The following is a 25,151-nucleotide window of genomic DNA, read 5'->3' as shown; positions in this document are numbered from 1 at the left end:
GGCCCTGTTTGAACTCTGGAAAGTTTTCGTATTAAAGCTTCCTGGTTCTTTTCCCACCTACTCTTGTGAAGGTTCAGTTCTGGAGTCCTGATAAGTGTTTAACCAAAGTGTCCATGCTGATGCCTGGAATAGTTTCACTTCTAGATCCTGCCATTCTGGTACTCTGACAAGCAAATTCTAGTTGACTCGGCCTTTCTGAGCTTTGATATCTGCTCCTTTTCCTCTTTGAGACTGCTGCTGGGTTATCTTCAGTATCTCTTTCTCTGTGAAATTGCCTCCAAATAGATAGGCATATCCATTGGGAGACTCACTGCCTTTGTTTGCTTTCTGCAGGCACCACAGTCCTGCACTGCCTGTTGTTAAGTTTAAAAACAATCGCTTCCCTTTTTTGTCCAGTTTCCTATTGTTTACAGAAGTAGGGTAATTCTGAACCCTGTTGGTCTCTCATGGTTGGAGATGGAAGCTCACTTTATGAATTTCTAATTACACATCTGCATGCATGAGTACATACAGTAGTATTTGTTTTAGTTTAATTCATCCTTCTTAGAATAAAATCTCAATGAGGGCTAGGTTTTTTGGTTTATTGTATTTATAGTATTTAGAATAGTGTCTGGCACCTTGGACCTCATATCTAGTATTAATAGGTACCCAATAAATATTTGTTAAATTATTCATCATCATCATCATATTGTAGTCATTGTAGTCAGCAATACATTTTTATTCTCTTTATGCGTATGTTTCCTATTTCATCTTCACCTCTAAATCACTCTCAGATTAAATTCTTGGATACTTTGCAGAAATCTAGTTTTCTCTGTTCTGCTGCCAAACCAAAATTTTGGCTGATTGTTAAGAAAGTTGGAGCTGAGTAGAGGAAGTATTTGAGTTTAATGGTCTGTATCTTCATGTGAATTCTAAGGCAGTCACATACAAATTACTTTTACGTCTTTCATGCTTTCATGGAATTGCCAGTAAGTGCATAGATAGAAGTATGCTCAGAATTCCATCAGCCCAGGTTGAGAGGAATGCAGAATGGGTTTGAGGAATTCTTTCCTTCAGGAGAAGCCACCTAAAATGGATCTTAAGTCAGGAGGGGAGGGAAGACTCCAAGCATAGGGAAAACATGAGCAAAGGCACTTAGTCCTTAATCTGTAGGACTTGTGGTTGAGGCACAATGTATGACATTGTCCTGAAGTCTCATTGTAACATCCATGTAGACATGTCCAGCATGCCATTGGATGAGTCTGAGAGAGTAGTCAGGAAAGGAGTTAAGGACTGGAAAGATACTAGCACATAGGTCAAGGCTAAACTCTGACATAGGAAGAGCTTTTTTGAAGGAGAAGAGTCTAGACTATATAGAATCATAAAGTATGAAGAACCTTGAGAGAGAGATATATGGATATATATAGGGATTGGTGGTTTAAGGGGATTCAGAAAGTACACAAAGAAATAATGGTTGGAAAGGTTTAATGAGAATCAGGACAGAGTGGTCTTGCTAGGAGACAGAGTTGTGTTTCGCTAGAATTACTTAGGATAGGCATGGCGGGTGGTGTTTTTAAAAATACATATACTCAGGTCTTTCTCCAAATCGGAATAGAAATTTCTGTGAGTAGGAACCAATGATGTGCATTTTATAAAGTTCCCTAAGAAATTTTTCACGGAGTGAAATTATGAGCCACTGGAGTAAAGTTTCAAGAAGAAAGACTCATCAACCCAGTGAAATTTAAAGGAAAGTACTAGTCCAGTGGGACTGTAAAAGTATCCACAGTGTTTGGCCACTTGAAGAATATTCCTGGATTCTGAATCTTGTTGCTAGAAACTAGAGTCATGTTTTGCCAAGTTTCTTCAATAGTGTGTTAATGTAATAAGCATCCATTGAATGAATGAATAAATCATTAAAATGTAAGATTCTGAATGTTTTTGGTAACTCTTTTGGTAGATTAGAGAGAAGTAGTTTGGGGGAAGGAGGAAGAGGGGCAGGCACCATCTTTGAACTGGCTGATCGTTATGCTTTTTGAATTTGCTGATTATCATGCGGTCGCTCCTTAAAAGTGGAAATGGTCCAGCCTCCATTCCTTTGCAAAGTCTATTCTGTTCATTCAGTAAACATTTTCTAAGGGTTTGCTATGCAGCACTCCTTTAATATGTGTCTATTAAGTACATCCAAATATACTTTCTAGTACCGCAGATCTTACATCTTTCTGTTTATTATGTTCAGAAGTGCAGAGGTGTGTAGGAGAGGCTCTGAGGAAGCTTTCACTTACCATCATCCTGGAGTTTTTAACACTACAGATCTATTTCTTTTTCTATAACAATATATTTTTATGTCTTCTTTTGAGAAATACATAGTGCCTCTTTTCCTTTTTTCTTTCTAGAATAATAAAACCAATAAAATCTTTTATGAAAGAGCACATTTCCCAAAAGGTTACTCAAGTAGCCATAACTAATAGTCACAGCCTTTCCCATAGTTACTCATTTTTCATTAATGAATTATTATATATCCACATTTACCAAAAATTTAAGAAAACTGTTCTTTGGTATTGTTGTTAAAGATGTGATTTTAAAAGTTTGACTGGAGACTGACATTTTCCTAGAAGAATTCTATAATGGAAATAAATGGGAAACTATGAGTCATTTAGTAAAATTCAAGGTCAATGAAAGTAGTTGTAGAGGTTGTTTATTGAATAAGAATGCCAAGGGGTCAAGTGGGGCAGAGCTTGAGCTTTGCTCCATTAGCCAAACCACATTTTTTCAGAGAGGATAGACTTTACTGAATTCATACAGAGGTGCTATATATATGGGCTAGCAGGAACCCTTGTAGAATTTCATTTTATAATTCTACTTAAATACAGGTATCCTGTTAAGCAAAATCTGGTATTCTTTTACTTTAAAGAAGGAGCTTTTTCATGGAAAATGAAAACTCTCTTGCCCATTCATCAAAAAACCAAAAAAGCCTCAGCTTCTTTTATAAATAAATGCAAGTAAATACAGTGAAGTGAAAGACCTAAGTCATTTGTGTCATTTGTATTTCTTCTTTAAAGGGACAAAAGCTCAACAGTTTGGGGCACAACAGAGTGTATTCAGGGAATTACTGATTATCATAATTAATCCCAGCCAGTGGTAAAGAAAGAAGATAACGTTACTTGCAAATGAGTGGATAGGAAGCCTTCGGAGAGGGAAAACTTCCTGCTGGGGTTACTCCTCTTAGAAAGAAAAAGCTTCCTCTAAGATGACAGAAAAGTAATCACTCTCCATTCCCCAGGGCATAAACTATTGATCTGGGGTTTATAGTTGTCTGTCTGCTTTCAGAGATCAGGTACTGAACTACTCAAGCTATTCATCTTGAACGTGGTAGAGCTTCAGAGGCATTGGCAACAACAGCCCCCACCACGTGAAGTCAAGCATTATGAAATTAGTTATTTGATTCTCTTTTGGTGGAACTTGCAACTCTTACCTTCACATTTAACGTGGGCATTCAGGTTACTAGTCTATGCCTTTCCTGTCATTCTGTGAGGGGGACTTTGATGACCTTAAATTCTGACAGTTGTTTTGTATGGCATTTTTAAAGCATGTGAAGTGCTCCGACTGCTGCCTCTTAATGGTTTGCTGAAGGAATTTATCTTAGGATGAACAATGTTATAAGTAAATTGGAGATGGTGAGGTAGACAAGTAATTGAAAATACCTTTAATTGATTGATGATGATGATGATGATGATTACCAATAGCAACTGTAATAAAAATGTGAATTTAGAATTTATTATTTTACTTCAACCTGGCTGTGATACTTGGGAAATGTCTCTATATGCCACAAGGAAAATCGAGTAAAATGGAATTCAGCTTCTAGTTCCTCAAATGGTTTTAAGTAAAATACAAGAATTATTGATACTATTTCAAGAAATTCTAATACATTCTAAAATGCCAACCAATGGATAAATTAACAATGGGATTTATGTTTAATAGTGCTAATATATTCCTTTTAGACCAGATATTTAGCAGTTGTTTTTTTATGTGTGGTATCTGTATCTTATATACAACTTAATATGACCAGTGTATTTAGTCTGTTACACCTGTCAGCTTTATTAGTTTACTTTCAGATTTTTTAGAGAAATTTGTACTAAATTTTTTTTCTCTCTTGTGAAGCACCTTTGCATACATCTTTGTTCTTTAATGAAAACTTTGGGGACGGAAATTCCAACATATTTTTTGATAAAAAGATCCACTTGATTATCATTTGCATTTTAAGAAATACATTAATGGAAAAAAGAGAATAGCCTCTACTGTAAAAGTGTGAAGCTCTTGGGTTTTTTGGGTGAATGAGTGAAGAATGTAAAGTGTAAATGGATCAAGAGACTGGTGACTAGGGGAAAATGAACATGGAATTAGATATCAGGAGATTAAATTTGTAGTTGTAGTTCTCAGTAATTAGCTATGTGCTCTTGGATGAGTTACTTCATTTCTCGGAGCTTCATTTTTTTAAATGTGATGTATTTGAGTATTTCTCAAATTCCCTCTCAGATCCCCAAGTCTAGCTTTTCTGTCTCATCGGAAACCCTAGTTATTATGGCTTTCCAATTTAAACCTGTTTATACAAAAGTTAGGGGTAGCCATCTTAAAGTTAGCCAGTAAAAACAAATGGAACATAAAATTATTATTGCTCAAGGGGACCCCATAGAACTAAAACCATCATGGAATAAACTAAGTCTGAGTGTGGAAAATGTATTGTGAAAGAAAGAATTGAGAGATAATTATTCATCCAAATGACCAAGTCATTCTTGCCAGAATTTAGTAAGTTGGATTTATATTTCGCCTTGGATTTTTACTGAGTAGTTTAAAGTTGAGCTGTTATTGCCTTATGAGGAAAAAGGCTGAGGAAAACCTTTAACAGGATGGACTACAGAGCTGTTTAAAACCCGTGCATGTGAGAATGACCACGTGAGGCTCCAAGCAGAGGGACTACCCGATTATCCCTTTGATCTTGTTTATGATTTTGTCCTGCTGTGGTTGAACTTTTGGAGTCGAAGAAGGGCGACAGACAAAAAAGAAATCGAAAAAAAGTATAAGGATGCAACAGAATAGAGTTTTCGTGTTTTGTGGCTGACCATTGAATGACTAGGTGATAGCAACAATAAATAGAGACCAGAGATGTGGAAGAAAAGAGATCACATGGTTGCATTCCAGCAAATCGTCACAGCCCCAGAGAGGCAGACTTTCAGACACCAGATTGGGAGACTCATCTGGTTAGTTACTTTGACAAGTCATGCATAGTAACACCAGCCACGGCAGGCCCTTCAAAACCACAGAATAAAAATGCACACTGACATTTGGTACTAAACAGTAGAGAGAATGTATAACTTGCTTTTGAATGAAAAAGACAATCTTTAAAAAAATTATTTATCTAGATTTCTTGGATAAGTGTAATTTTAGAAGCACCAAACATAGATGTCTAAAACTGTTATAATGACATATGTCACTGAATGTAGAAAGGATAGAATTCTATTAAAGAGCAAGGGAAAGCTTCTTTTTGCTTACATTCTATTTTATAGATATTTTTTTCCTGGATATCTCCTAATCAAATAAAAAATACCAGCTTCTGAGTAATGATTAGGTGTCATCAAATTAGTTTTCCACTAATAATTTTAACTTATCTTTGAGGATAATGTGATGAGTCACTTGTGGGACTGACTGAGCTTCACCAAAATCAGTATCTCCATCAAACTCATAAACTGTATATTGGTTTTAAAATACAACATAAAGCGTTCTTACTTGGTGATTTCCTGTGCCTTAAAAACAGCCATTTTAGTCTGTCACCTGTTTAGAGGATTATTAGTTGAACAGGTAACGCTGTTTCCCATCTGTGACTATTACTCTTTGCTCCAAGCAGCCAAAGAACCTTTTCATAGGGGTGTCTTTCCATCCATGACCCTTTTTTGAAAACTTGATTCTTTTTTGATTTTTAAAACTTATTTGAAATCCCAAAATATTTTTTTGAAGATATTTTTAGAGCAGTTTTAGGTTCAAAGCAAAATTGAAGGGAAGATACAGAGACTTCCTGAATATCTCCTGCCTCCCACAGGCACAGCATCCCCTATTATTAACATCCCCTACCAGAGTATTGCATGTTACATTAATGACCCTACACTGACACGTCGTTATCAACCAAAAGTCCATAGTTTACATTAGAGTTAATTATTGGTATTGTGCATTCTGTGGGTTTGGACAAATGTGTAATGACCTGTATCCGTCATTAAAGTATCATACAGAATATTTTCACTGCTCTAAATAGCCTGTGTGTTCCATGTGTTCATCCCTCCCAGCTCTCCTTCAGCCCCTGACAACCGCTGATATTTTTACTGTCTCCATAATTTTGCCTTTTCCAGAATGTCATATAGTTGGAATTATATGGTATGTCACCTTTTCAGAACATCTTCTTTCATTTAGAAATATACATTGAAGTTTCCTCCATGTCTTTTCATGATTTGATGGCTCATTTCCTGTTAACGCTGAATAACGTTGCATTATTTGGATGTACCACGTTTATCCATTTACCTACTAAGGGATAGGATAAAGCTGCTATAAATATTGATGTTGCAGGTTTTTGTGTGGACATAAGCTTTCACCTTCAGTAAATACTGAAGAGAGTGATTGTTGTGTTGTATGATAAGGGTATGTTTAGCTTTACAAGAAATAGCCAAACTGTCTTCCAAAGCACCTGTACTGTTTGCATTCTCACCAGCAGTGAATGAAAATATTTCTTGCCCCACATCCTCACCAGCCTTTAGTGTTATCAGTGTCAAAACACTTTTAATTATCAAAATTTAATAAAAAGGTGATTTTTTTCTCATACAGTTTTTAATTGATGAATAATTCATATAACAAAATTTACTCTTTTTAAAGTGTACAATTCAAACAAACCAAAGTATACAATTCAGTGGTTTTTAATATAGTCACAAAATTGTGATACCATCACTTCTATCTAATCTCAGAGTATTATCCTCATGCCAAAAAGAAACTCCATACCTGTTAGCAATCAGTCTCTATTTCCCCATTCCCTCAAGCAAAGTAGGTGAAATTGAAGAAAGATTATATTTTGATTTTGTCATGTGTGTGTTTATATATGCCCATATAAGTGATATACTCTAATTATGTGGTAGCTATATAAGCATTGATTCTCACTAGTGGTGTCTTTTGATAAAGCAGTAGATAGAACATGACATAGATTATTTTTATTTTTTTAATTAATTAATTAATTATTTTTATTTATTTATTTATTTATTTATTTTTTGAGAGAGACAGAGCATGAACTGGGAAAGGGCAGACATAGAGGGAGACACAGAACTTGAAATGGTCTCCAGGCTCCGTGCTGTCAGCACAGAGCCCGACATGGGCTCAAACTCACAAACTATGAGATCATGACCTGAGCCAAAGTCAGACCCTCAACTGACTGAGCCACCCATATGCCCTGGCATAGATTACTTTCAAAGTCAAGCATGTGGAGTTGACTTTCTTTCATAGCTAGAAGTACAGAAAAGCATGCTCTTCTCCCCATCCATCCTCAAAAAAGATTCCATCATTCTCTCTTGCAGAAGAGCTTGTTGTCCCATTAAAGTCTCCCCACCTTGCAAGTTCCTGGGGTTCAGTGTTTAATGGTTGGAAGTTGTTCCCTCCATGTTGCAACGTTTGCCCTTCCTAGCCCAGTGCTTGTGCTCAGAGGTGTTATGTACATGCTTAAGAATTTAATTGCTGATAGGAACCTCAGTTGGTTAACAAAATTCCAGCTTTCAAAACCATTTCAAATATTCCCTGATGAGTGACTGAGATTTGTTTGCTGTTTTAAGCCTCCACCTAATCTACAAACACATTTTTCTGTATTTTTTTTCCTGCCAACAGAGAGGTTCAGGCAGACCTGCTTACCTTTTGATGGAGTGGTTTCATCAGCTTTATTCTTGTTCCCCAAAGAGGGGTGAGGCAGGTCAGGAGAGGAACAGAAAACCGGGATGGCAGGAAGAAAATGAAGGATGCCAGATGATATTGAAAGACAGAGTCAGTGAGCCTGAGAAAGAGAGTGGGAACCTGCTGTGTGTTCTTGCTTCTATTACTCTGAAACTATAGCTTCCCTTTATCACCGTTGCCTTTCAAGTGCTTTTTTGCAAGACATCCAAGTTGAGCTTGTTTATACACATGTTAGAATACAAAGATTGCTGAGAAGCCAGTGCATAAAAACAAGGGATTTGTCGTCTTACTTTATCTAAATGGCCTCCTGAGGGAGCTAAGGGACAAAGAGCTGCATTACCGGGACTGTGCCTAGCTAGGGTCTGTCCCACAGAGTGAGCAATGTCACTTTGCAAGAGCCCTGCTGCAAAGCCTCACTGAGGTCAGGAGCCAAGATGATGTCTCTAGATGGTCATGCTGTGCTGCCATTGACATCATTAAAGACAATGACAATGGAAAATCCAATCCTCTTTTAGAAAGAGGAGGGGGAAATCTTTAATTTTGGTATATTCTTCCTAATATTCTTGGAATATATTTGATTTGAGAACAATGTGACTATATTCCTTGTATATTTAGGTAGGGATATCTTCAGCAGGAATAGTTTAACTCTGTAGTACACTGAGCAAGGCCAGACCAAGACATGAGATTAGGCATGCTAATAATTTGGCAGCTCTTAATATTGAAGATCATTACATTAGACACACCTTCCTTTAGGAGGCAGGTTATTGACTGGATTCTTACTTGAATAATCCTCTTAGTGGAGTGGAGAAGGCATATAATCTACTCTAAATGACTTATTAAAGTATTCCTTCTAGTTATATCATTGAGAATTATCTGGGCTGGAAGTAATAATAATGACAACAACAAAGATTAGCATAGTCTTCAAAAATAGGAGCTTGTTGTTCTCACATTTCTAGAAGACCAGAGATAGGCAGCATCTGATACTATTTTTGAGACTCAGTAATATCGAGGCTGATCACTGTAATTTTCTTGGCTTTTCTCTCATCATTGCAAGATGGCTGCTAAAGTATCAGTCATCTTGTCTACGTTCCAAGAAGGAAGAAGGAGAAGAGAAAGCGATAGCACTTATTTTAAGAAAACAAAAGATCTCACTGAAACCATGGGGAAGAATTTTTCTGATGTGATTTGGCCAGAACTTAAGGAAGTTGAAGAAACAAGAAGGCTTGGGGATGGGGTTGGATCAGAGAGAAGTTCTGATAAATGCAGTTTTATTTATCTCATTTTATTTCTAGAGATGTTTTAGTGACCTGCATAATAGCGTGAACATAAATCTAGTTATGGGCATGCTAAAAAATTAAATTATAGCAGTCACTTTACATATGGGTTTACTATGTGCCATGCATTTCACATATTATTAATCCTCACTAATCCTCATAATAACCCCAGGACATGTGTATGATTAATATTCCCATTTTACAGATTAGGCAGTGGGGGACAGAGGTTCAATAGCTTGTGCAAAGTTATAGATCCAGCAAGTGTCAGAGCCCACATTGAAACCTGGGCCAGCTGGCTTCACAGTTTTTCTCTAAATCACCACATATTTCTTCTCTGGTACAAAGATATATATAGTAATACACAGATACACTAAAACCTGAGGGGACTTTTGGAATTAAGAAAGATTACTGTTAGGGAGAGCATTTGGACAGTATTGAAAAGGTTTGAATTTATATTCTGGCTCCATTGTCAATAGTCATTCATTCAGCAAATATTTCTGAGTTCCTGTTACTGGCCAGATACTGTGTAAATGAGACAGACATGGTTCTTCTATATTCTTCTGGGGAAAATCATTCCAGAAAAATGAAGTAAGTGAGTAGATGAAGTGTAAGTTGTTGATGGATGAGAAAAAGAAAGTGCAGAAAGCTGAGATGATGGATAACTGGAGGAATGCTAAGTTAGGATGGCCAGGAAAAGATCCCCCGAGGAGGTGACATTTACCTGGGGAGCTGAACGATGGGAAGCATCTTGGCATGGAAATAGGAGAATGTTCCAGGCAGAAAAACCGGTAAGAGAAAATTTCCTGAGAGAAGAAACAGCTTGGCTTTTTAAAGAAACTGAGAAAAGATTAGCATGCCTAGTGCTAATGCTGGGGAGAGTGATCTAAGGTGTGACTGCAAAAGCAGGTTGAGGACAGAACGTGCTGGGCCATGGAGTCCTAGAAGAGCATTTGCATTTTATTGTAATTGTAGTGGGAAGTTCTGCGTCTCCGCTTTGCTGTCAGTAACTGTTTCCCTCAATGAAATGTGAATTTTTGCTTTGGCTGCTTTATGGGGTGAATGTAAGGATCAAATGATGTAATGTGTATGGTAGTAAATTGTTATATGTGAAATTCTTTATAAGAGACAATAAGGGCCCATAGAGTGTTTCTTAGCAAGAAGTATGTCTTTTAAAAATATTCTGCGGCATATACTCAGAAAACTTGGACTTGTGGTTAGACAGAGCTAGCAGTTCATTAGCAAATACGATGTTAAAGGAAATCTGATGTTTACAACGTTCTGTGGGATTTCCACTAACAGTTAGGAGGTAGGCTAGGTGGTGGCTGACTGTCTTTCCTACTGTAACAACTAGAGAAGAACGGATAAATGTAAAAATCATTTGTTTTATAAACACTGTAGTGGAACGCTGCGGACACGATGTCTAAAGGAGCTAAATTCCACGGAGGGCAGAGCTCTTCCTAGGTGACAGAGTCCAGCAGTCATTTCCCTCCCTGGGCACGTTTCTGCCCCTGAGTCTATGCAGTGCTGGGCAGACAATCATACCTGCCTGGGCAGAAGGCATCTGCAGGGGCAAGGAGACACCAGTGCAGCTGTTAATGGCTGTGTGCACTGGCACAGCAGATTGGAATCTGTTGAAGCCCAGATACAGGGTCTTCCACACCTGATAATCCTCTCATTTGGGATTTTTGCTCTGAGAGCAACAACAAAGGAGGCTGGGGGCTAGACTCTAAAGCACAGAGAGATTTCTGAGTCCCACAGTGTTTATGGCATAGCCCTCCTGGAGGGAAGAACTTGTAAACACACAGGACTCTTAAAGCATTTAGAACTAGAGGTAACCTACAACTAATTAAAGTTGCAATACAGCTCAGACCCCGCTCAGCTCCTGATTGGAGTGAAGTGATCTGTGTCTCACTCTAACTACCAGACAGAGGAAAAGTCTTGCCCTTCTGGGGGAAATTACTATTTATTCCAGTTTTCTAGAGCTCCTTTAAAAAATAATAAATGTCATACAACAAAAAGTTACGAGGTTTGTAAAAAAAAGGAAAATGTGGCCCCCATTAACAATTGACTGGTTTTTGATCAATGTTAGCAGGCACGCTGATGGCACAAGTGTTGGCATTATGAGATAAGAACTTTTAAGTAACAATGATAATATATTAAAGAAATGATAATGATATTATATGATATGATATATGATAATATGATAATGATGATATATTGATATATATTAAATGATAATATAATATGATAATGATGATATATAGTGATGATATGATGATACATTAAATGATAATGATAATATATTAAAGAAATCAGAGGAAAAGTTGGACAGAATGGATTAAGGATGAATAATGCCAACAGAGAAATCGAATCTCTCAGAAGAGCTAATTTGACATATGTATTATGAAAAACCCCACAATATCAGAATTGAAGCATTCACTGGATAGATATACTAGATGCATAGAAGAAATGAAAAGTGAACTTGAAGACAGAGTAGTAGAAAATAAACTGTAGCTCAGAGAAGGAGTGGAGGATAAGGCAAAGCAGACCATGAAGGACATTTGGGACCATATCAAATGGCTATCATTCATGTTATTGGAGTTCCAGGAGACGAGGAGAGAGAGAATGGGACAAAAGAAATGGTTGAAGAGAAGATGGGTAATACTTCAAAATTGATGAGAGACATTGACCCACAAATTCAAGAAACGCAGTAAACCTCAAGCAGAATAAATACAAAGAAAACCCCAGTGTAGGCATTTCATAATTAAATTGCTAAAAACAAAGAGAAAGAGAAAATCTATGAAAAAGTGGCTAGAGAAAAAAAAAGACATTATATTTATAAGAATCTCAATAAAAAATTATAATGGACTTCTCATCAGATTCAGGAGTCCAGAAGACAATGGAATGGCATCTTTAAAAGGTTTTGAAAAACAACAATAAAAACTGCCAGCCTAAAATTCTGTGCCCAGTAAAAAAAATTCACCAAACCGAAAATGAATTAGAGACGTGTTCAGAAAGAAACCTGAGGGAGTTTGTTGCCACCAGGTCCACAGTATGACAAATGCTAAGGTAAAATAGAGGAAGTGCCAGATGAAGTCCTCGAAGCTGATAACAAATGATCTGTTATGGGTACAGGGGCATGCAGAAAGAAAGAGCGCCAGAAGGGATACATATAAAAGACTACTTATTTGATTTGTGAAAAGATTATTGACTTTTTAAAAGTCAGTTGATCTGTGGAGGGAGAATTATACTCTTGTATTTACATTGTTCTGAAGTTACAAAATACTCATTCAGTGTAGACAGTAAGAAGTTACAGATCTCCAATAATCATTGCAATGTAATACAAGTTATATCTAGAAAAATAATGGAGGGAAAAATGGAATAATAAAATCATTGTTAATGCCACTTTGAATTCATGGAAATCACTATGCACTCAAAATCTAATTTGAAACCTAATGCTGTTTTCCCAACAAAAGTTGCTGTGTGATACAATTACTGTCTGTGTTTCAAGTAATATTTTCCTGGTATTGTTTTGGAATTTAAAAAATACAAACAGTTTATGAAGATTAAGCTCTATTTATCCTAATATGGTGAGGTATGAAGCTACAGATTAAAGGCTCATCAAAGTGTTGGATGAGCCTGAGGATCATAATTATGTAATGCTTTAAGACTGGTAGGTCGTGGTCCCTACTCTACCCTGGGATGAGGAGGGAAATATTTGGATCCCTAACTGAAAAAGTGAGAACTCTTCCAAATGTGCTCGTCCCCAAAATACTGTCTTACTTCTTTGCCAAAAAAAAAAAAAAAAAAATCATGCAATTATTGGATTCTTTGGGTGGATTACCTCAGAATGAACCAATGTGTTACTCAGATACTCATGACCTGTATTTCACATTTGATTCCCCTACCCCAGCAGAATGTTACAGTGATCTCTTCTCTGAGATTCCACCAATGTAAGCTTTGCATGAGTAAGAAATTGTGTGCTGTAACTAAAATTGTCATTAGTAGCCCTAAATGTGTCTGCTCCTCATCTTCTAAGATGTACTTATTCTTTCTCAAGTTTCTCACTTCTTCAGACATTTTCAGTGCCTGGATATATCTGCGTGTTTGCTTAATTTCTAAGATAACTTATGCCAGTCCATGCAGTTATTGAGGTGATATTTCTGTGCTGGCACAGAAAATATATCTATGACATATTTTTGAGTAGGGGAAACAGAGCAGCTTATAGGCAAATACTGATGTGATACAGATGGAGAAGACCTTCAATTTCCACTTTATAACTTATGTATGATTTAAACTTTTATGCTTTCAGTACTGGGTTATAGTTTTTAAAAACTTGGTCCATGACAGGGCACCTGGGTGGCTCAGTCCATTAAGTATCTGACTTCGGCTCAGGTCATGATCTCACGGTTCATGAGTTCGAGCCCTGCATCAGGCTCTGTGCTGACAGCTCAGAGCCTAGAGCCTGCTTCGGATCCTGTGTCTCCATCCCTCTCTGCCCCTCCCCCACTCATTCTCTCTCTCTCTCTCTCTCTCTCTCTCTCTCTCTGTCTGTCTCTCTCTGTCTCTCTCTCTCTCTCTCTCTCGGTCTGTCTCTCAAAAGTAAATAAACACTAAAAACAAACAAATAAACAAAAAAAACTTGGTCCATGTCTGTCATTAATACTGTAACTTTTTCACAAGTCAAGCACATTCATTTTTGAAAGATATAAACCTAAAAAATATCCATAACTAAGAAGGTTTTGGGCTTCTGAATATGGTATATGAAGGGTAGTAAGCTGTGTAGCAGTGGTAATTGGATACAGTTTATAAGATGTTTCTATACTAGAATTATTGAAATTAGTGGCTTTCAGTTTTGGTCTTGTTGCAAAAGGGAAAAGTCTTCAAAGCATAAAAAATAATGAAGGAAGGTACAGCCATCATGATACCTGTGTCGATTTCTATCTCTACCATTAGAATATATCTGTCTTCGGGCACCTGGGTGGCTAAGTGAGTTCAGCTGACTGACTCGTGATTTTGGCTCAGGTCATGATCTCATGGTTCACACGTAGGACTCTGCACTTACTGCCTGTAGCCTGCTTGGGATTCCCTCTCTCCCTCTCTCTCTGTGCCCCTCCCTCACTCATGCTCTTTCTCTTTCAAAATAAATAAACATTAAAAAAAAAAAAAGAATATGTGTGTCTTTCAGACTATAAAGAATTCAGTAGAAAACTCTTACCACCCAATTGTTAAAGCTGCCTGAAATTCACAGCATAAGAAAATAAAAGGGATAGTTCGTAATTTTCTGAAATGCTTTGAGTTTTAAAAATAAATTGGCTAACTCCCTGCCAGTTGATGTTCAAAACTCGCACTACTTAACAGTATGGTAGTGTCAGGATCAGTGGTAAAATGCCAGAAACTTCTGCTAAAAGTGATTTAGAAATGTAGGATTCCTAGAGACAGTATTGAGCACACGGATTTGTTTTCTTATTCCCGTCTCTCTGTTTGCTCCTGGGTATCAGTGTGCTTTGCATATGCTATAGGACATGGCTAAATTCCATAGCAGTCCTCTGCTGCTCTGCATATAAAAATGAAACTGCCCTGAGTCATAATGCCACAGTTGGCCTCTTTTCATCTGGGAGTTCTTGTTTTGGGTGAAACAGCTCGGCCTGCACACTGGTGAAGAGGTAGTCTCAGCGTTTTGGTCAACTCCAGTTGAGCCAAGGGAGAACAAGGCAGGCTTGGAGTTCTTTGAAAGAAGGTGCACAGTCACTCCAAATTGGCAAATTAAAAAGAAAAAAAATAATGTCAGAACAAGAATAGAAGATCGTACTGCATAAAGTAGCTCAGTTATTCATGGTTCAGAACCAAAGTGTTCTTGTTAATCAAACATTGTTCCCAGGGAGTATGAGATTTGTCAGATACCATAGAAGTGAAATATTTTTTGAATTTTTTCCAGTTTTATTGAGATATAATTGACATATAACATTGGGTTAAATTTAAGATGCACAACGTGTTGGTTTGATATGTGCACATGTTGCAAAATGATTACCACAACAATGAGGTCACTTAACACATCACCACCTCACATAAAAATACTTCATTTTATTTTTATGCAAATCTCAAAAATTTCCCAGAATTCTAGCATTTTCGCATATATTTCCCCCATTGTGCCTCTGGTTTTTTAAACTCACATTTGTTGGATATTTTTGTGTTCTAAATGTACACATGTGCTAACTTATTTAGTCCTCGCAGCGGCCCTGTGACAAAGTGCCCCATGAAGCTGTTCCCTGCTCTGCTCAACTGTGTATCTGCTAGATTGGAGGTAGCCCTGTTGTGGCCCTCCTAGATCGCAGGAGTCTGCACTGCCCTCCTCAGTGGTTTGACCTTGCCTGTAGCGGTGATCCAGTTCTCCCTGAACTCACTATGTATGGGTCTTTGTGTTCCAGGTCGGTGCCCCCTTCCTCATCCTCATGTAGGATTTTTCCGTTTAATGTTACAGATTATTTCCTCACACTACTATCTCAGTATTTAAGTAGCCAACTTAAATTTTTTTTTCAATTTTTAATAGTTCTGATAAGTTACCATATTAACCTTTTTTTTTTTTTTTTTTTTTTTTTTTAGAGAGAGAGAGTATGAGTGGGGAGAGGGGACAGAGGGAGAGAGAGAGAGAGGAGGGGATCTTTTTAAAAATATATATTTTAGTGTTTATTTTTTGAGAGAGAAAGTGAGTGTGAGTAAGCAGGGGAGGGGCAGAGAGAGAGGGAGACAGATCTGATGTGGGGCTCAGTCTCACAAACCATGAGATCATGACCTGAGCCAAAGTTGGAGACCTAACCGACTGAGCCACCCAGGTGCTCCAGAGATGGAGAGAAAATCTTCAGGTCTCTCTTAAGGTTAAGGTTGATACCACAACCCTGGGATCACGGCACGAGCTGAAATCAAGAGTCGGATGCTCATCAGAGTCACCCAGGCACTGCCGCTCTTAACCATTTTTTTTTAATTTTTTTTTTCTCTTAACATTTATTTATTTTTGAGACAGAGAGAGACAGAGCATGAACTGGGGAGGGTCAGAGAGAGAGGGAGACACAGAATCCGAAACAGGCTCCAGGTTCCGAGCTGTCCGCACAGAGCCCGACGCGGGGCTCGAACCCACGGACTGTGAGATCATGACCCGAGCTGAAGTCAGACACTCAACTGACTGAGCCAGCCAGGCACCCCAACCACTTTTTAAGCATACAGCTAGTTCAGTGGTATCAAGTATATTCACATTGTTGTGCAACTACCTCTACTATCCCTCTCCAGAACTCTTTTTCTCTTGTAAAACTGAAACTCTACACTCGTTAAACAAAAATTCCCCATTTCCTCAGCCCCACAGAGCCCAGAAAGCACCACTCTGCTATTTGTCTCTATGATTTTGACTTCTGTACATACCTCTTATTAATGGAATCATACAGCATTTGTCTTGTGACTGGCTTATTTCACTTAGCATAATGTCCTCAAGGTTTAGTCATGTGGTAGCATGTATCAGAATTTCCTTCTTTTTTAAGGCTGAATAATATTTTATTATATGTATAGACCACATTCACTTATCCATTCATCTGTCAAAGTTGCTTCCACCTTATGGCTATCAGGAATAACACTGCTATTAACACAGTGTATGGATTTCTCTTTAAGACCCTGTTTCAATTCTTTTGGGTATATATACCTAGGAGTGGAATTACTGCATCAAATGGTAATTCTATATGTAATTTTTAGAGGAACTGCCATACTGTTGTCCACAGAAATTCGACTTACCAACAGTGAACAAGGGTTCCATCTTCTCCACATTCTTGCCAACACTTGCTTTCTCTTTTTTTTGATAGTAGCCATCCTAGTGGGTGTGAGCAGCCAACTTTTTACACCTTCTCTGTCATCGTCTTAGATACTTTTCCAAAGCTAACTTTTACTATACGTACTTTTAGTTGAAATATAGTTGACATACAATATTATATGAGTTTGAGGTGTCCATCATAGTGATTTGACATTTATGTATTTACAACATTTACAAAAATTCTTCCCATGATAACTGTAGTCACTATCTGCCACCATACAGTATTATTACAATATTATTGACGACATTCCCCTTGCTGTACCTTTCATCCCTGTGACTTATTTTATAACTGGAATTTTATGTCTCTTAATGTCCTTCAGCTGTTTCACCCATGGTCCTAGTCTCCTCCCCTCTGGCAACCATCAGTTCTCTGTATTTAAGAGTCTGTTTTGTTGTTAGTTGTTCATTTGTTTTGTTTTTTAGATTCCACATATAAGTGAAATCCTATGGTATTTGTCTTTCTCTGATTTATTTCACTTAGCATAATAATCTCTAGGTCCATTCATGTTGTTGAAATGGCAAGATTTTGTTCTTGTTAAGTCTCAATAATATTCCATATTGTGTGTGTGTGTGCATGTGTACATATATACATCACATTCTGTATCCATTCATCATATCAATGGACACTTAGGTTGCTTCCATATCTTGGCTATTATAAATAATGCTGCAATAAATATAGGGGTGCATATATCTTTTTGAATTAGTGTTTTCATTTTCTTCAGGTAAATACCCAGAAGTAGAATTACTGGATTGTATGGTATTCCTATTTTAAAAATTTTGAAGAACCTTCACACTGTTTTTTTGTAGCGGCTTCACCAGTGTACATTCTCACCAACAGTACACAGGCATTCCTTTTTCTCCACGTCCTTGTCAAAACTTGCTATTTCTTGTCTTTTTGAAACTAGCCACTGTGACTGGTGTCAGATGTCAAAATGGTGTCACTCATTTTGGTTTTGATTTGCATTTCCCTGATGATTAACAATGTTGAGCATCTTTTTATGTGTCTGTTGGCTATTTGTATGTCTTCTTTGGAAAAGTGTCTATTTAGGTCATCTGCCCATTTAAAAAATTTTTTTTAACGTTTATCCATTTTTGAGAGACAGAGAGAGATAGAGCATGAGCGGGAAAGGGGTAGAGACAGGGAGACACAGAATCTGAAACAGGCTCCAGGCTCTGAGCCGTCAGCACAGAGCCTGACATGGGGCTGGAACTCACGAACTGCGAGATCATGGCCTGAGCCAAAGTCGGACACTCAACCGACTAAGCCACCCAGGAGCCCCATCGTCTGCCCATTTTTAGTTGGACTTTTTTTTGGTATTGAGTTTTATGAGTTTTTATATATTTTGGATTTTAACCCTTTGTGTAGCCACACACCAGCAGACTCTAAGCCAAGGGTAGATGATGGTCTGGCAAGGCTAAAAGAGTGACTTAGAGACAGAGATCAAGACATAGGTTTATTTGGGGAACTTACATACAGGAAATCCAGGAGTGGCCAAGTGGACAAAGCATCCACTTCTGGAATCCACATGCAATAAGTTTTTATAGTGTAGCAACTAGCCTACCAACTATCTGTAGCCCTTCCCTTCCATGCACAGCCAGTGTTCCAAGGAGATTGAGGCCTAGCATCCAGACATTCTTTGTTACAAGAGAGATATTGGGTTGGCCACCATTGGATCTCCTAACCTTGAATACTGAACAACATGTTCTTCTACCTATTCTGTTTGATGGGAATATAGAAGGAGGATAGGATCTCTGCATTCTCAAGATAGTGATTAACACAGACATTCAGGGTGTGCTTGCCCAAACAGCCTTCTAGTACGTACCATACACCCCTTACCACATACATCGTTTGCAAATAACTTCTCCCATTCAGTAGATTGCCTTTTTGTTTTGTTAATTGTTTCCTTCACTGTCCAAAAGATTTTAGTTAGATGGAGTCACAATTGTTTATTTTTGCTTTTGTTGCCCTTGCCTGAGGAGACACATTGAGAAGAATACTACTAAGACTGATGTCCAAGAGTTTGCTGCCTATGTTTTCCTTTAGGAGTTTTATGGTTTCAGGTCTTACATTTAAGTCTTTAATCCATTTTGAGTTTATTTTCGTGTCTGGTGTAAGCAGGTGGTTCACTTTTATTCTTTTGCATGTACCTGTCTAATTTTCCCAACACCATTTATTAAAGAGACTCTCTTTTCCCCATTGTGTATATTCTTGCCTCTTTTGTCATAGATTAACTGACCATGTGAGTGTGGGCTTATTTCTGGGCTCTCTATTCTGTTCCGTTGATCTACGTGTCTTGTTGTACCAGTACCATGCTGTTTTGATTACTATAGCTTTGTAATAATAATTTGAAATCTGCAATCGTGATACCTCCAACTTGTTCTTTCTCAAGATTCCTTTGTCTCTTTGAGATCTCTAAAATTCCATAAAAATTTTAGGATTATTTGTTCTTGTTTTGTGAAAAATACTATTGTTATTTTGACAGGGATTATGTTGAATTTTTGGATTGCTTGGGTAGTATGGCCATTTTTACAATATTGATTCTTCCAATCCATGAACATGGTGTATGTTTCTATTTATTTGGGTCATCTTCAACTTCTCTCATCAGTGTCATATAGTTTTCAGAGTAGGGGTCTTTCACCTTCTTGGTGAAATTTACTTCTAGGTCTTTTATTCTTTTTGATGCATGTGTAAATAGGATTGTTTACTTAATTTCTCTTTCTGCTAGTTCATTATTAGTGTATAGAAATACAACAGATTTCATCAGCATGTTAATTTTGTATCCTGCAGCTTTATTGAATTCTTGTGTTAATTCTAATAGTTTTTCATGGTATTTTGGGGGTTTTCTATATATAGTATCATGTCATCTGCAAATACTGACAGTTTTACATCTTTCTTACTAATTTAGAAGCATCTTCTATCTTTTTCTTATCTGACTGCTGTGGCTAGAACTTCCAGTACTATATTGAATATAAGTTTGAGAGTAGACATCCTGGTTTGCTCCTGATCTTAGTGGAAAAACTTGCAGCTTTTTACCATTGAGTATGATGTTAGCCGGGGGTTTGTCGTATCTGGACTTTATTATGTTGAGATATGTTCCCTCTATACTTATTTTGCTGAGAAGTTTTATCATGAGTGGATGTTGAATTTTGTCAAATGCTTTTTCTGCATCTATTGAGATGATCATATGGTTTATATCCTTTATTTTGCTAATGTGATATATCCTGTGATTGATTTGCAGATATTGAGCCACTCTTGCATCTCTGGAATAAATCCCACTTGGTGGTGAATGATTTTTTTAATGGATTGTTGAATTCAGTTTGCTAATAATCTGTTGAGGATTTTGCATCTGTGTTCATCAGAGATATTGCCCTAAACTCTATGCTTTGGCCAATACAAGTAACTGCATACTTTGTAAGTGTGTGAAAATTATAAAAAGTATTATCACGGTGATTCCTACATGGCCAGAGAATCATTATGAATTATAGGGAATAAAAAAGAAGGGCCACCACTGAGTGGAGATTATTCTCTCAAAGCCCACTCTGTCACACTTAACTCTATTTCTCCATTGATTTTAAACATAAATTTTATTTCATGATTTGTAACATTAAAAGACACTAATTTTTATTAACAACAGATATTGTTCTTTCCTCAGAAAATCTATTCCTCGCTGCCGAAGAATTAACAGAATGCTCTCCAATGAGTCCCTACATTCGCCTGCATTTAACCGTTCCAACTCACAAGCCTCCATAGACAGCACCTCCATGGAGGACTTCTTGCGGGAAATAGAAAGCATTAAAGAGAGTAGCATGAGAGTACAGGAAGAGCAGATACCAGCTGAGGTCAAGCCTGTGGATGGTAAGGTGTTGGATCTGTCTTCCCGTGTGTTTACTATCTTCCTTCGTGTGTCTTGTTGTGTTCACAGATGGAAATCATTCTAGTAGTAGTTTAACAAATGAAATCAGTAGAATTTGGCATATCAGCTACCAGCTCCCACTCATTTATATCTGTTGGACTGGCTCATGGTGACTTCTATAAACAGTGACATGTCCTAACAAGAAGAGCTGTCAACATCCAACTTGATTTCTGATGTATCACTGCTTAGGCATGCTGTGCCTATCATTGATTTGATTCATTATCATCTGGCAGATTGAGTATTCTAATTTTGATGGCTTTTACATTTGTACACTTGACTATTCATTACAAAAAAAAGAAAGAGAAAGAAAAAAGATGCCAGTATAATTGTAGAGGAAAAAAATATTTGGTTTTGCAGCATCTACTAGTATTAATGTATTTAAGGAATAGATTATCTTGTATTTCTCAAAGTAAAAGCTATGTCAAATATACCAATTTTTAGTGAAACTAAACAGAAGATTGAGAACTAGAAAAAATATAATTGTCCTTAATTATTAAAAAGAGCTAAATTACTACCTTTGGATTAAAAGTATAGGTCATCTCAGTTGCTCTCTATCACCAAGTAAATACATAAGATATCCAAGAAAGACTGAAGGTAGTTAAGTAAGTACCCACCTAAGAATGTTTCCATTAGCCAGTGATTAATCTCAAGACAATGACCAAAACTTTTAAAAAGTTTTCATTCTGGGGCACCTGGGTGACTTAGTTGGTTAAGTCTCTGACTCTTGATTTTGGCTCAGGTCATGATCCCCCGAGTTGGTCTCTGTGCTGACAGTAGGGAGACTGCTTGGGATTCTCTGTCTCCCTTTGTCTTTGCCCCTCCCCTGCTTGCATGCACACATTCTCTCTGTCTCTCTGTCTCTCTCACTCTCTCTCAAAAATAAACATTAAAAAAAAGTTTTCATTCCTCATTCCTTTGCATGTAAGTCTGTCCTTCCTAGGTCTGAAAAATAGTAGTTTATGTGCACCACAATTAGTATATTTCACAAATCGTTAGAAATAAAAGTCCCACCACACATTGAATGAAAATCTGTTCAAGGAAACCATCTCCATCAGTGTGGTGTATTCTTACTCCATTTACCTACACCCTTCCATCTTGCCTTTTTAGATCCAGAGAGATAGAAAGACACATGAAGGAAAATACCTTTTATTCTTCATCCCTTTTTTCATACTAGCTAGCTATCTGTATTAAAAAAACATGAGTTCATACTAATAACCTTCCATTCCAATTTACCACCACAAGATTTGTTGTTGCCTTCTTCTTTTTTTTTTCTGTATTTATAACTCCTCCAATAATGAGAGACGCCTGGTTTCTACTATCATTTGGTCAAACCTAGAGTACACAGAAAATATTTTCAGGTTTGCTAACCTAAACTTCTACAAAAAACATACTTATTAACTAGACTTTCGTATTTATTTACGGATTTTTTCCCCTTGAACTATTCACACAGAACTTTAAGTGTACAATTCAGTGATGTTTGACTGATGCTAACTTTGTAGCCTCACATTAATCAAGAAAGATTAACATTTCGGGCAACTCAGAAAATGTCTTCATGCTTTTCCCCAATCTTGTCACTCCCATGACTGCTGTTCTCTGGCCAGAAGCAACCATGATTCTGATGTTCTTGTGTCATAGATTAGTTTGAAGTTTCGCTTTTTTTTTTAAGTATATTTTTTTAACGTTTGTTATTTATTTTTGAGAGAGAGACAGAGAGAGAGCAGGGGAGGGGCAGAGAGAGAGGGAGACACAGAATCCGAAGCAGGCTCCAGGCTCTGAGCTGTCAGCACGGAGCCCAACGTGGGACTTGAACTCACAAACTGTGAGATCGTGACCTGAGCCAAAGTTGGCCGCTTAACCGACTGAGCCACTCAGGTGCCCTGGGGTTTCGCTTCTATCACTTCTTTCACTGAACATAGTGTTTTTGAGATTCATCTGGTGTATCAGTAGTTGCTCTCCTTTTGTTACTGGGCAGTTTGTATTAGTTTCCTCGGGCTGCTGTAACAAAGTACCCCAAAACCCCGTGGCTTAAAACAGCAGAAATTTACTTTCTTGCAGTTGTGGAGACTGGAAGTCAAGGTGTCAGCAGCTTCTCTGTTCCATTCCTTTCTCTTAGCTTCTGGTGGTGCATGCAACTCCTGCTATAGGCAGCAGCGCTTGGTACTGTTGTAGGTGTGTAACATCTACACATGTTGTACCACCATCAATACAGCACTGTTTATATGAACATACATTTTTTTTATTGTGGAACAATTTAAAATCTACAGAAAAACTGCAAATACAACTTAAATAACCTTCTTTTTGGTCTGGAACCATTTGACCATTTGAAAGTAACTTGCCAACTGCCCCTGTTACTCACAAGTACCTTAGGTCTTTAGATCTATAGAATATATCTAAGATATAATATATGTATATTATATGTTTTAATTTTGTAAAATATATATACACATACACATACACTTTTGTCTATTTTGTCAGTTATGGATAGGAAGTTGGTAAAATCTCCAACTCTAATGATTGAGGATTTGTCTGTGTGTGTGTGTGTGTGTGTGTGTGTGTGTGTGTGCAGCTGTTCTGTATATAGTGACAGTATAACTACTGAAATGAAGAAATTATTATTATTATTTTTAAATGTTTATTTATTTACTTTTGAGAGAGGCACAGGCACAGGCAGGGAAGGGGCAGAGAGAGAGAGGGAGACACAGAATTTGAAGCAGGCTCCAGGCTCTGAGCTGTCAGCACAGAGTCCAATGCAGGGCTCGAACCCATGAACCGTGAGATCATGATCTGAGCCAAAGTCAGTCACTCAACCGACTGAGCCACCCAGGCGTCCCAAGAAATTATTTTTGATGCATCACTGTTATCCAATCCTGACTGCATTTAAATGTTGTATATTTCCTATATTATCTTTTATAACAAAAGAATCCAGTTCAGAATCACTTGTACTTCATTGCCATGTTTCTTTTGTTTCTTTACATCTAGAATGGTTTCTCAGGGCCTATATATATATATATATATATATATATATATATATATATATACACACACACATATATATACACACACACACACACACACACACACATATATATACACATATATACATATATGACCTTGAAGCTCTTGAAGATTACAGGCTATTTTGTAGAATATTCCTCTGTTTGGATTTGTCTGGTGTTTCCTGATGATTCAGATTCAGGCTCTGCATCTTTGCAGATCATGATGCTGTCTGTATTCTTTTCATTGCGTCCTATCAGGTGGCATATAGTTTTGATTTTCCCATTAATGATGATGTCTACTTGAATCACTTCAGGTGGTATTAACAAGGTCTCTCCCTGTGAAGTTACTACTTTCATCTTTGTGATCAATAAATATTTTGTGGAAATCAAAACCACACTCAGATACCACCTCACGCCAGTCAGAGTGGCTAAAAGGAACAAATCTATAGATGCTGAAGAGGATGTGGAGAAACGGGAATCCTCTTGCATTGTTGGTGGGAATGCAAACTGGTGCAGCCGCTCTGGAAAACAGTGTGGAGGCCTCAAAAAATTAAAAATAGATCTCCCCTATGACCCAGCAATAGCACTGCTAGGAATTTATGCAAGGGATACAGGAGTGCTGATGCAGAGAAGCACTTGTACCCCAATGTTTATAGCAGCGCTTTCAACAACAGCCAAATTATGGAAAGAGCCTAAATGTCCATCAACTGATGAATGGATAAAGAACTTGTGGTTTATATACACAATGGAATACTACATGGCAATGAGAAAGAATGAAATATGGCCTTTTGTAGCAACGTGGATGGAACTGGAGAGTGTTATGCTAAGTGAAATAAGTCATACAGAGAAAGACAGATACCATATGTTTTCACTCTTAATGTGGATCCTGAGAAACTTAACAGAAGACCATGGGGGAGGAGAAGGAGAAAAAAAAAAGTTAGAGAGGGAGAGAGCCAAACCATAAGAGACTCTTAAAAACTGAGAACAAACTTAGGGTAGATAGGGGGTGGGAGGGAAGGGGGGGTGGGTGATGGGTATTGAGGAGGGCACCTGTTGGGATGAGCACTGGGTGTTGTATGGAAACCAATTTGACAATAAATTTCATATTAAAAAAATAAAAATAAAAAATAAATATTTTGTGGAAATAAAATATTCTATATCAAGCTAT

At 37.5% G+C, this 25,151-nt stretch overlaps 1 protein-coding gene across 8 annotated transcripts in view; it reads left to right on the top strand.

Moving 5' to 3' along the window:
- Positions 1–25,151, top strand: part of ARHGAP28 (Rho GTPase activating protein 28) — a 222,855-nt gene that overhangs the window by 114,432 nt on the left and 83,272 nt on the right. For all 8 annotated transcript variants that reach the window (XM_053902407.1, XM_053902404.1, XM_053902403.1 and 5 more), the window contains one exon: positions 20,727–20,929. In XM_053902407.1, the coding sequence (XP_053758382.1) occupies positions 20,761–20,929 (169 nt within the window). In that variant the 5' untranslated portion in view covers positions 20,727–20,760. The remainder of the gene's footprint in view (positions 1–20,726; positions 20,930–25,151) is intronic.

Source organism: Panthera pardus, unplaced genomic scaffold (genome assembly GCF_024362965.1).
Source record: "Panthera pardus isolate Hobbes unplaced genomic scaffold, ASM2436296v1 HiC_scaffold_15, whole genome shotgun sequence".
Lineage (NCBI taxonomy): Eukaryota > Metazoa > Chordata > Mammalia > Carnivora > Felidae > Panthera > Panthera pardus.
This window is presented reverse-complemented; position numbering and strand designations above follow the sequence as displayed.